The sequence below is a fragment of the Schistocerca piceifrons genome, chromosome 1 (genome assembly GCF_021461385.2).
Source record: "Schistocerca piceifrons isolate TAMUIC-IGC-003096 chromosome 1, iqSchPice1.1, whole genome shotgun sequence".
Lineage (NCBI taxonomy): Eukaryota > Metazoa > Arthropoda > Insecta > Orthoptera > Acrididae > Schistocerca > Schistocerca piceifrons.
In genome coordinates, this window is record NC_060138.1 from 802,068,403 (window position 1) to 802,081,900 (window position 13,498).

Genomic DNA, 13,498 nt, shown 5'->3' on the forward strand with positions numbered 1-13,498 from the left:
GCGATTTACCTGACGTCCAAAAGGGCACAATCACTGCTTTCCACCCAAGGATGGAAACATTTCCAAAATGGCTAAGCTCTGTTCTCGTGGCGGCATGGTTAAAGTATACTGTGCATGGCAAAATGGCGCTACCCAAAATTGGTACCGAGTCAACTGTGGTGCACCACAGGCTATAGATGACAAGGATGAACGACGGCTTTGGAGATGTGTATGGGCGAATAAAAGTGAAACTGTTGAGAAACTAACCACCGAGATGAACCAAGGGGAAACCAACAGTGTCTCCTCAGTGACCAGCGTATGGGTCTTCACAGCAGGCGCCTTGCTCAGGCACCCATGATCACTACTGTTCGCCGGCCGCTGTGGCCGAGTGGTTCTAGACGGTTCAGTCCGGAACCACTCTTCTGCTAAGGACGCCGGTTAGAACCCTGCCTCGGGCATGGGTGTGTATGATGTCGTTAGGTTTAAGTAGTTCTAAGTCTAGGGGACTGATGACCTCAGATGTTAAGTCCCATAGTGCTCAGAGCCATTTGAACCATTTGACTACTACTGTTCATCGACCACGAAGACTGGAATTTGCACGCAAATACCGCAACTGGACGTGAACCAAGGGCAGCAGGTGGTCTTTCCAGATGAATCACATTTTATGCTTCATCAGACTGATAGTTGTTTGCGGGTTTTCGGGAAGGCTCCAGAAAGGAAGGGGGAGGAGGAAGGTTTATGGTCTGGTGAATGTTTTGGTGCCGTTTCCTGGGTGATCTCGTCATTCTAGAAGGCACAGTGGACCAACACGTGTGCATCAATCCTTGAGGACCATGTCTATGCTTACATGCAGCTTCTTTTTCCTCGGCATGATGGCATCTACCAGCAGACCAATTCAGGGTGTCAACGGCTCGCAGTGTAGGTAGGTGGTTCGAAGAGCACCAGGGTGAGTTTACCGTACCCCTTGTCACCAAAGTCCCCGGATTTAAAAGAAATCGAGAACTTTAGGGATCACTTCGATCGGTTGTACGTGCCATGAATCGTCAATCGAGAAATGTAGCGCAGCTGGCCACGGCACTGGATCCAGATCCTCACTGCCTCGCTTCCTGCACGTATCGCAGCGGTCCACCCAGCAAAAGTAGTTATTCAGGCTTCTGACAAGATGTAAAATCAATGTGACTGACAGTGTATTATCAACCAGTGAACCCCAGATTCTCTAAAGAATAGAACTCCCATGCCATGCCTTGTGATTACCCTACAAATAAGTTAAATATTTAACATACAGCACGAATGCGAGAAAAAGATTAGAATTTGTTTCAAATTATGTATAGTTGGCTTGAAGTAGCTAAATGCTCGGATTTTCAAATCCTTCATTAATACAGTCGGGGTAATTTGCATGTCATGAGTTACATTGCCTCAAGGCATATACAAAGTTTCAAACTGTTATACTTGTCTTACTGTGATGATCCTTGAACATAGTTTTATACCTCCTAATTAGTAGATCATAACAGCATTTTTTATTTTTAAATTAGATCGCTAATAATAAGAAAATTTGAAAATAAAGTTTTTGTTGCCCCTGGAAGCCGTTAGATACACCACTTGCAACAGTTGTTGAGTGCCATGAACCGAGTTAAACGTTTAGTAATACAGATACCATTGTTTTTTTTTTCAGCCTCCTATCAACTCAACAGTATTTAATGTTCGGAACTTTCCCTACGGTTCGTCATTATGTACCACGAGTATGATATTCCATTTCTGCTGAACAGTGGTCCTACACAGATTTGTTGAGAAAGAAATAGAGCTGTGTATCTAACGGCACTCTGCAAACTGTCGGCGGCTCGATGCAGTAGCTTGTGGGGTATGTTTGAATATGTAGTTGTAGATAGCTTATGAGTTCCCAGTAAATAAAACTACATTGTGATTACTGTAACAATATTTTTGGTATTTACGAGTATAATGTGCAAATAAGTCTACAAACCGCGAACAGTTCTTTGCAATAACGATTGCCATGTCATTATGATCTGCACATTAACCCTACCGAGCAATCCCGGCTTCGCAAGTATAACATTAAGTATCTGCGACCAGACGGACTGTTTGGCGTAACGATGATAAATTACATAATAAAAGCTTACAAACTGATATGGCACATCGGGTCTACAACAAGGATCAGTAATCACATAGAATTTGAGGATTGCAAATCCCACGAGAGGGCGTTACTGGACAAACACGGATGGAGCGCACGGAGACGGTCGCCATTCAGGCAGTGGAAGCGTTGCTAGCATGGCCAGCTGTATGTACTATGAAATGGCTGAGATGCATTTCATTTATGACGCGGCCAACTGTTATGGACGAGAACCCGTGCGATTGTATCGTGTGAAATAACCGAATAGAAAGATGCCATGCTATACTTATTCGCCGTCCTGCATCACCGAATGTGCGAAACCAGTTCGTTCCATGTGCACCAGCCGGATCCTGGTTGCCAACAAGATCGACAGCTGCTGTGGAAGAAAGTGTTAGTACACGAGGTGTATCCCGCGCCACTGATATCCCCCAACCCTTCGTCGGGCTCATTGTGGATAACGAAGGATTACATCCGTCTCATTTCCAACGCGTTGAGGCCTTGCACCCAGGGGACTACAACACGCGCATGGGATTTGCGCGATGGTTTCTGCAGGAATCCGCTGCAGATCGAAGCTTCACAACGAGTTTTTTCTTCAACAATGAGGCTGCGTTCTCATTCGAGGGTGTGATGAACTTTCAAAATCTACACATGTGGGCGGATGTGCTACAAATGAGCGTGCCTCACAACGCAAATTTACCCATAACGTTGGGCTGACATCGTCGGAGACTGTTTGATTGGGCCGTACATTCTGGTATCTCATATTTCTGTGAGAGGTTCTGCCGGACATCGTGAATGATGTTTCCGTGTCTATTCGTCGCCGCATTCGATTTCAGCACGAAGGAGGCGTTGCTCATTTCAGCAGACAAGTGAGGGCACATCTGCAGGCAACCTTTCCCAGCCGCTGTATTGTTAGCAGTGGGCCAGTCGCATGGCCACCACAATTACCCGATCCATCCTCAGTCGCTTTTTTACTGTAGGGGTATCTGAAGGGCTTTATGTATGAGACATCTATTACATGCCGGAGGACCTAATGGGCATGATTGTTGTGGCAGTAGGATGTCTTCGAAATACATCAAGTGCCTTTGAGAGAGTCGATGTTAGACGTGTCTCGATGCATTAGGACAAAACTTTAAACATCTGTAGTGGACGTCCTTTAGTAGCATGTGAGTAAATAACGGCAACGCCATTTAGAAACCCCAGATGGCCTTAGCGAGCCTCGGTTCGTATGTGATTACTGATCCTTGTTGTATGCCTGGCGTGTCATGTCAGTTTGGAAACGGTTTTTCTGAATCACTGTACATATATTAAAGAGAACCGTATCAAAATGCCTACAGCAATCACTGAGATTAACATTCGCAAAGACAGAAAAACGCTGTGGTGTGATTTTAATTCGTCACAGTTCTGCCAATGTGCACGAAAATTTAAAAATTATGCACACAAACTTTCCTTGTGAATTAGTCTATCCAGTATTGAAAATCACATCACAATCCCTACCGCAGTTTCTGAGAGTAGCCTTAATATGCACAGAAAAACACAGCGGAGAACTTCAGTTTATAAAACGTACAGATATACTATCCCCTCTACATTTGATGTTTGCGTACTTTTACGGTACGAAAGGTTTTGCGCAATGTATTTGAGAGGATCGAACTAAAATTGGAACAGAAAAAATTTCTTTATTTCCATCTATGATTACAAAGCTGTTAGATCATTAGACTACCTGTTTCACTCAGTATGACAATCTTTAGATCTGCTTTAAAAACCTGTCCTAATACAATGGTTCCATTATATACCAATAGAGGCATGGCTGTATTCCCTGGCAGAACACACTGCACCTCAAATGAGGTGAGGGTTGTGTAGCATAGAGAGGGAGAGGTGCAGAAGTGAGACGGAGAGTAGAAGGGTGGGTTGGAGAAGATGATGATGATGTTTGGTTTGTGGGGCGCTCATCTGTGTGGTTATCAGCGCCCGTACAAATTCCCAACCTTTGCTGAGTCCAATCTTGCCACTTTCATGAATGATGATGAAATGATGAGGAAAACACAAACACCCAGATATTTCGAGGCAGGTGAAAATTCCTGACCCCGCCGCGAATCTAACCCGGGACCCCGTGCTCGGGAAGCGAGAACGCGACCGCGAGACCACGCACTGCGGACAGGGTTCGAGAAGGGTAGCTGACGGCCGGGATGGGATGGGACGGAACTGTAGCGCTGGTGAGGTCCTTCCGACTGCAGGCAGAGGGAGTTTTGCGCAGTGCGCAGTGAAGGGATTGAGTGGACTGATAGAGAAAGTTCGAACACAGGCAACTTTGGAGAGGCAGGTGTGACTGTAGTGTGAGAGGTTAGAGCTGCGGTGGGGTGGTTGTGGATCAGGGTCTAGCAGAAATTGAGGCCAAGCAAATTGCTGGATTCAAGGATCTACTCGTACATGACAGTGCGACGTTGGTTATGAGGACAAAGATCCAGAGGGCACAGGCTATCGGATATGCACTAGCTCGTTTGAAATAAATGACTCAGTAGTGTAAAGAAATTAAGCCACACCATGCTGTGTTACCTAGACTTATCACGAACTGAGCCATTCGTGAAGAAAAGGATTCTCAGAGATGCACTTTGCGCAATTTTGGCCGTGCATTTCGATTGTTTAAACTCAAAAGAACGCATTTTGGTTCCAGACTTAACGGAAGTAACCACGTTAGAGTTTGGCAACAAACGCCAAAAGAACGTGAGACACGAAAGCTCCCGTAGATAAATTCGTAAATAATTTAGGAAATGGCTATAAATTTGTTTATTTATAACAATAAAAGCCAAATACACTCACATTTGGTTATGAGTGTCGTAATATGACGTCTCATTGAATTTGAACATAATTTACGTAGTTGAGAGCTGTCATATTCATACTTCCCACCTATAGCGTGCCTTCCACCAACAGTGGACGTACCGCCTAGCTGTGACTGGTCGGCGCTCAGAAATTAATGGCGGACACCACAACTTACGCGGGCTAGCACATACCACAACAAACATGCAAATGCACCTGATAAGAATACACATAAAAAACATCCCTCCAAAAGAACGTAAAACACATGCAATAACAAGTGCAATAAAATAAAGGAATAAAACAGAGAAAATAAACAGCAGTAATGCTATCGGTAGTGTGTTAACAATATATAGTAAACACGGTTCACTAAAATTACATTTACTTCTAAGGAAAGCAAACATTTAGAATGTCACAAAAGAGAGAGAAATTACAATTGAGTCTATACGAAATGTTTGAAGTCTTTACAGGGGAAGAGTGCTTGACGATACAGCTTACCAGTGTCCGCGCTTGTGGCGCAGTGGCGTCGACGGCGGTTAGATGATACTGGTGGCGTAGTTATTGTGGCTCCATCTGTCATGAAATTACAATGGATTGTCCTCTTGCACGGAATATTGTTCTCCAGGCGGTAATATCGTCTTCGGTGTCATTTCTTTGGTCACAGGTCGGTAGATGTAATTGTTGCTGTGTAACTTAACGTTCGTATGTGTACGACTACAATGTTCTCGCCGCGCGGGATTAGCCGAGCGGTCATGGGCGCTGCAGTCATGGACTGTGCGACTGGTCCCGGCGGAGGTTCGAGTCCTCCCTCGGGCATGGGTGTGTGTGTTTGTCCTTAGGATAATTTAGGTTAAGTAGTGTGTAAGCTTAGGGACTGATGACCTTAGCAGTTATCCCGTAAGATTTCACACACATTTGAACATTTTTTGAACAAAGTTCTCCACACACACATTTCTGATTCTAACGTCCCGTACACAGTTTTAAAACAGTAAACATTGCACATTTTACTCGCCGATCGGAAAGTTAGTCTGTCCGCTTTTATTAATTACGATCGCGAAATGCAGTTATGGCGAAAAACAGCACCACACGTAACAAACGGTTGAATACTTTCCACGGCGACAGTTAATGTTTAAGCGCGCGCAGCAGTTCATTAAGTTACACACGAGATAATAAGTTCAACGTATGTTAGTTCGTGCAAAACAGTTCGGCTCTAAGCACGACAATCACAATCCATCCGCCTAAGCATTGTCACTACAGTTTGTAGTACTCATTGAAATTCACAGTATTCATAGTATAACATTTTGTTTCGTAACATCCGCGTAAAAATTTAGTTATAACGTGACCGAACAATAAGAATGTGGTCATGGATATTAGTGCGCTTCCGTCCAGCACAAATACAAAACACACGCGTGCACGCCACAACGCTGCACACCCATTCAACATCTTTATTCGACTGCCATCTATCGATATCGTTCTCGCATCACAGTTCATACAACAGTGCTGCATGTTGCGTGTTTTGTTTTCACACAGCGCATTTCACAAAAGCATTACAAAGAGAATCAAACATACATTGATACGAAGAGGTTGAAAAAAGTCAGCCAACCAGTTGCAAACCAAAGGGCTAAATGAACCTTTGGTTTACAACTGGTTGGCTGAATTTTCTCAACCTCTTCAAATTTATACAGTTGCTGAATCGCATCAATGATTAAAAATTTGATACATCGATACTTTTGCATACTCACTTTAAAAAAATGGTTCAAATGGCTCTGAGCACTATGGGACTTAACTGCTGAGGTCATTAGTCCCCCAGAACTTAGAACTACTTAAACCTAATTAACCTAAGGACATCACACACATCCATGCCCGAGGCAGGATTCGAACCTGCGACCGTAGCGGTCGCGCGGCTCCAGACTGTAGCGCCTAGAACCGCTCGGCACCCCGGCCGGCTACTCACTTAAAAGAGCTTCGTGTAGCAACATCAATAATGCAAAAAAAGTTACCTTTTATGCTATAGAACAAAAAATAAATATTCTAAACCATCAAAGATATATACACAGAGCAAATGAAACAAACAAAAAGACAGTACAGTCAGTCCCTCGAAATCGACCAGGGCGCTCTGTGAATCTGGTGTAAATTGGCGAGGTAGCATAATTAGAAATGTTTACACCCCCTTGAAAGACTGCACCATGACCATAACTGCACTCAGCCTTCACTCACACTCCCATCTCCACAGTATCCCTCCCCCTCCGTTCCATCTTCCACTCCAGCTCACTTCTCCACATCGCCGTGCGCTGTGCTCAAATCCCCTTGCTTGTGGCCAGAACAAAGTTACCAGTGTTACATTCCCAATGCTGCTTCTCCCTCCCAGTCGTCAGTGACCCTCCCACACCATCTCTCACGATCCCTGTCTCCTTTTTTCCATCACCCACTCTGCCAAACACAGTCCCTCGCCCCAAGCGAGCTGCAGTGCCGGCGCATCGTAAGTCAGCCACGTCGAAGCAACTTTGCAGCTGTCTGTGTATTGTGTAACTGTGATGAAAATTGGTTGTATTCCCAGCCTTGTTTTTCTGTCTTTCGACTATGTAATGCTATTGTATTTACAATACTGCCATTAATCTGTATATTAAAATTTTTTTTGTTCCGTAATAATTTTGAAAAATTAAGCAAATACTATAACGAGAGTAAGCTTTTGTTAAATGTAGTTTATCTGTTTAAAATGACCTCTTTGACGTATGTGGAATATATGTATTAAAACATATTTTGTAAATAATTATGTAATATTTCAAGTACAACTGCAATGAATTATGTCAATTTTGTATGTATATGCTGTCATGCAATTGTAGATGGTTCATACTTAGGGTTTTTGTAAGCAGAAGTGTAAATTGAAAAGGTGTAGGGATCATAGGTAGAACGGAACTCCGTTCTGTGATGGAATGGAAAAGGTGGTGGGGCGCACGAGTGAGAATTGGCGCGCAAGTGGCTCACACAGTCGGTAGCTGCCCTGCAATTGGTGAACACGCATTACGTTGGTCAAGCACTAGAGGCCCCGAATTTACCTGCAAGACTGGGTTTTGGCCTCGGACGTGTTCTACATGATTGGCGCAGTACGGCAATAAATTAATAGCTAAGAAATTTGCAATTTTATCGTCGCCACCAAGAGGAAGACAGAGCTATGTACATCAAGAGCCGTACCTGCGCAATGTTATTACGCAGCACCGCCTCTCGCCACCTTCGACATCAGTAACAGGCAAAGTACTTTATTTAGAAGTGTACCACAATATGAACCATCCTTCTTCAATTAGTGGAATATAAGTGTTAAATGTACCTTTGTGTTTAACCTTAACTTTCCTATTTCATTTTCCTCAGTAGGGTCCTTACCTAAACGAATTTATTCCGAGTATCCTGCTGTTTATTGAAGCTTGAATAATAGTAAATTACTGGCAATAGTATAGTTTTGGTAGTAAATTCTGAAAATCATTATTAAATACTAAAGTTTGCATATATCAGTTTAAGGGCCACCGCTTTGCGTGACCATGAGGGTAAGTTTTCAATAGCATTTCTGAAAGTAAAGTAACATAACTGTTTAACTGCAACAATCTTAACAGTAATTGTTCGTGTTGCTTTTCCATGTCAAAGAAAGCGAGACAAATATTGGTGTTAGCAAAACGTTAACAAATAACAGTCGTAAAGAAATGAAATTTAGTCGTGTTAAATAATAGTTTTGGTCATATGAATGATAGCTATAAGTTAAACATTTTTTTTTTGTATCCTTGTCGAAAAATATGTGTGTCTTCTTTAAATAATTACTGAAGTATAGTGATAAATTCCATAAGTAACAGAAAGCGGGATTAATAGTACTTACTGCCAAGTGACTGTAGTAAATGGAAATTAAGTGGTTGTGTTTAAATTACGTAGTAAGTGAAAGTAGTTATTTATTCAGTGTCGAAAATTGACTTCATCTTTTTATGTAGACACTGTGCCCGATTTGGGCTGGCGGCCGTTTTATTAACCGAAACAGTTTATTGTTATAACAGGCTTTGTCTGATAAAAGGTTTCCAAAAGTAATTATTCTCACTGCTTTTCCCCCAAACTGTATGCTTCGGAGAAAAATAGTTCGATACTTTACCATTATGCTGTACACGGTTAAAATCTCTCTCCGAGAGTCGATGGTTTGGAGTGTTAGTGCTGCGTAATTTTGTGGTGGTGTTCCTGCCGCTACTTTCTACACAGTTCTGACATTCCGAATCGCGGATCTTCCGTCTTTACTTAAACGTTCTGGTACCATATTGACAAGAACGCGAAAGTACCGTTGCAAACTCAGTGTCCCAAATGTGATTTACTCGTTCCATTATTTATATTCCAGCAAGGACTATCCAACACCAGACCCAGAATATGAAAATGACTGATAAAAACATTGACTTCTGACGGAAAGAAACAATATGAGTAGTGAAACTTATTAGGAAGTACACGATTGGTGAATAATCTTGTGGAATATCGATATTCAGTAGATTTGCAGCAGTGTGGTGGTCGGTGTGCAGGTGCGGTCTCTGCAGCTGGACAGCCCGCCGCGGCCCTCGGTGGCGTCCCTGGAGGCTGGCGGCCTGTCGACGTCCGCCAAGAGCACCGGCCGGATGGCCCTCGAGGTGGCGAAGAGTATGTGGCGGCAGACGGCACCGCTCTTCTCACGGCAGCACGCCTGTAACCTCGCCGCCGTCTGCGTCATCGACTTCGCCATCTTCGCATGGTGCGTTGTACTCCCAGATACTGCTTGCAAAATTAATGAAAGTCAAAAGAAATTGTATAAAGGACATGAAACTAACTGAAGGTATCTTGACCTTCATGTCGATCAGAACTGAAATATTGGGGCACAGGCGCCGAGTAAACACGAAGATCTGGGAGTATTTAATAAAATGATTAATACTAGTCAGTGCCTGTTCCAAGTGGTATTTACATCTACATACGAGGTGCATTCAAGTTCTAAGGCCTCCGATTTTTTTCTAATTAACTACTCACCCGAAATCGATGAAACTGGCGTTACTTCTCGACGTAATCGCCCAGCAGACGTACACATTTTTCACAACGCTGACGCCATGATTCCATGGCAGCGGCGAAGGCTTCTTTAGGAGTCTGTTTTGACCATTGGAAAATCGCTGAGGCAATAGCAGCACGGCTGGTGAATGTGCAGCCACGGAGAGTGTCTTTCATTGTTGGAAAAAGCCAAAAGTCACAAGGAGCCAGGTCAGGTGAGTAGGGAGCATGAGGAATCACTTCAAAGTTGTTATCACGAAGAAACTGTTGCGTAACGTTAGCTCGATGTGGAGGTGCGTTGTCTTGGTGAAACAGCACACGTGCTGCCCTTCCCGGACGTCTTTGTTGCAGTGCAGGAAGGAATTTGTTCTTCAAAACATTTTCGTACGATGTACCTGTTACCGTAGTGCCCTTTGGAACGCAATGGGTAAGGATTACGCCCTCGCTGTCCCAGAACATGGACACCATCATTTTTTCAGCACTGGCGGTTACCCGAAATTTTTTTGGTGGCGGTGAATCTGTGTGCTTCCATTGAGCTGACTGGTGCTTTGTTTCTGGATTGAAAAATGGCATCCACGTCTCATCCATTGTCACAACCGACGAAAAGAAAGTCCCATTCGTGCTGTCGTTGCGCGTCAACATTGCTTGGCAACATGCCACATGGGCAGCCGTGTGGTCGTCCGTCAGCATTCATGTCACCCACCTGGATGACACTTTTCGCATTTTCAGGTCGTCATGCAGGATTGTGTGCACAGAACCCACAGAAATGCCAACTCTGGAGGCGATCTGTTCAACAGTCATTCGGCGATCCCCCAAAACAATTCTCTCCACTTTCTCGATCATGTCGTTAGACGGGCTTGTGAGAGCCCGAGGTTGTTTCAGTTTGTTGTCACACGATGTTCTGCCTTCATTAAACTGTCGCACCCACGAACGCACTTTTGACACATCCATAACTCCATCACCACATGTCTCCTTCAACTGTCGATGAATTTCAATTGGTTTCACTCCACGCAAATTCAGAAAACGAATGATTGCACGCTGTTCAAGTAAGGAAAACGTCGCCATTTTAAGTATGTAAAATAGTTCTCATTCTCGCCGCTGGCGGTAAAATTCCATCTGCCTTACGGTGCTGCCATCTCTGGGACGTATTGACAATGAACGCGGCCTCATTTTAAAACAATGCGCATGTTTCTATCTCTTTCCAGTCCGGAGAAAAAAAATCGGAGGCCTTAGAACTTGAATGCACCTCGTACTTACTCCTCATGCTACGTTGCGTGACTGAGGGTACGCTGTACCACTAATAGTGCCGGCCGCGGTGGCCGAGCGGTTATAGGCGCTTCAGTCCGGAACCGCGAGACTGTTACGGTCGCAGGTCGGAATCCTGCCTCTGGCGTGGACGTGTCTGATGTCCTTAGGTTAGCTAGGTTTAAGTACGAGGCGTGTTTTTTTAAGTGAGTACCGTTAAAAAATACGTGCTAAGATATCTCAATAATTTTATTTTTACATGAAAGCCTGTACCTTAATCTACTTTTCTACATAATTTCCGCCACTACTGAGGCACTTGTCATAACGTTGTACCAGTTTTTGAATACCCTCCTTATAGAAGTCTGCCAGCTGACTTGTTAACCACTGCATCACCACAGTTTTGACTTCGTCATCGTGTTGAAGATGCTGACCGCCCAGGTGTTTCTTCAAGTGCAGGAACAGATGGTAGGCACTGGGCGCAAAATCGGTGCTGCACGTAGGATGATCTAGAGTTTCCCATCGAAAAGATGTGATGAGATCTTCGGTCTGATTCGCCACATGCGGATGGGCATTGTCTTGCAGCAAAACAATGCCCTTGCTCAACTTGCGTGGACTGTTGCTTTGATTCTGGTGTGACGTAGGCCACCCGTGTTCCATCGCCCGTAACAATTTGGCTTAAGAAATCATCACCGTCGTTGTGGTACCGCTCAAGGAAAGTCAATGCACTGTCTAAACGTTTGGTTTTGGCACATCCGTCAACATTTTCGGTACCCAACGTGCGCACAATTTCCGGTAATTCAAGTGCTCGGTCACAATGCCATACAAAACACTACGAGAAACATTAGGAAAGCCATCCCGCAAGAAGGACATCGTAAAGCGTCTGTTTTCTCTCACCTTATTGTCCACTTCCTGCACCAAACTTTCATTGACGACCGAAGGACGCCCACTCCGTTGTTCATCATGCACATTTGTGCGGCCATCTTTAAATGCTCTACCCACTTTCTTACCATTCCATTACTCATAATGTTTTCTCCGTAAACTGCACAGATCTCACGATGAATATCGATCGCTTTTAGGCCTTTAGCACTAAGAAATCTTATAACAGGCCGTACTTCACCGTCGGTGGGACTCACCATTATCGGAGGCATCTTAAACACTCACTACACATCGTAAACAAGGAAGAACCAGACTGTAATGGCGTCAGTGCGTAGATTAAGGTACAGGCTTTCATGTAAAAATAAAATTATTGAGATATCTTAGCACCTCTTCTTTTAATTCCAAACCGGTACTTAAAAAACACGTCTCGTAGTTCTGTTCTAGGCGACTGATAACCTCAGATGTTAAGTCCCATAGTGCTCAGAGCCATAGTCATTTTCTTTCCTGTTCCACGTGTACATCATGCCAGACTCAGGCACGTCCAGTTGGCCTTAGTTTCTGGCATGCCAGACTCAGGCACGTCCAGTTGGCCTTAGTTTCTGGCATGATGTACTCGTAACTTATGCAGATATTTTATCCTGTGAGTCCTGTTACAATTTTATGCTGATAGGAGCCTCTGCCTGTGGGATAATTCTCCATTTGTCAATTTTATATATGACAAGAGCCGCTCGGCTTCAACTAATCTAATGTACCATCACGTGATGTAACAAAGCCCACTGCTTCTGAAGAAGATATTTTTAGAATTATCGAAACCTGCGTCAAGGACAAATAAACCTTTATTTTGCAACTAGTTGGCTGATTTTTCAGCCTCTTCAGGTCTCCATTTATATTTCTTTCCCAATGCAGTGTCTCCACCATGGCTTGGCAGCTGAAAAATAGTGGGGAGCTAACATATATACCCACGTGATTAAAATGTCGGGTTAAAATGCCCCCTCCCGTATACCTACCTGTTAAGATTCGCCGCTCTGGGAGGATCCAGACCTCCCTAGTTTATGTGTGGTTTCCACTTAACTGTATTTTTCTTTTTCACTGTCTCCCCTCTCTCTTTTACTCTTTGTGTTTCTATCTCCATCCCTCTTTCTCTTTTGCTACCACTACCTCTTACTAACAATCAATATTTCCTGTCACTTTGGCTCTCGCTGGTATTGTCTTCGTCCATCATTCTTCCTCTTTCACTAACGCTCTCTCCCTTCCCCATCCTGTCTTCTCTCTCTTTCTCTCCCACTGGCACTCTCTCCTCTCTCCTCCACTGTCACTGCCTCTCTGCTACTCTCCTACAGCACAATAAAGCGTAAAAATGAATCGCATGCCAAAAGTTTTGGTGAAGAAGGCGGAATGAAGATTGAAGCAGCTGGTTCCACACTTTCCTGTCACAGTTTT

The 13,498-nt window shown here is 43.9% G+C and overlaps 1 protein-coding gene across 1 annotated transcript in view; it reads left to right on the forward strand.

The window, feature by feature from the left end:
* LOC124775238 (synaptic vesicle glycoprotein 2A-like) overlaps positions 1-13,498 on the forward strand; it is a 125,721-nt gene that overhangs the window by 81,526 nt on the left and 30,697 nt on the right. Inside the window, exon 7 of the mRNA XM_047250079.1 lies at positions 9,448-9,653. Coding sequence (XP_047106035.1) covers positions 9,448-9,653 — 206 coding nt within the window. The remainder of the gene's footprint in view (positions 1-9,447; positions 9,654-13,498) is intronic.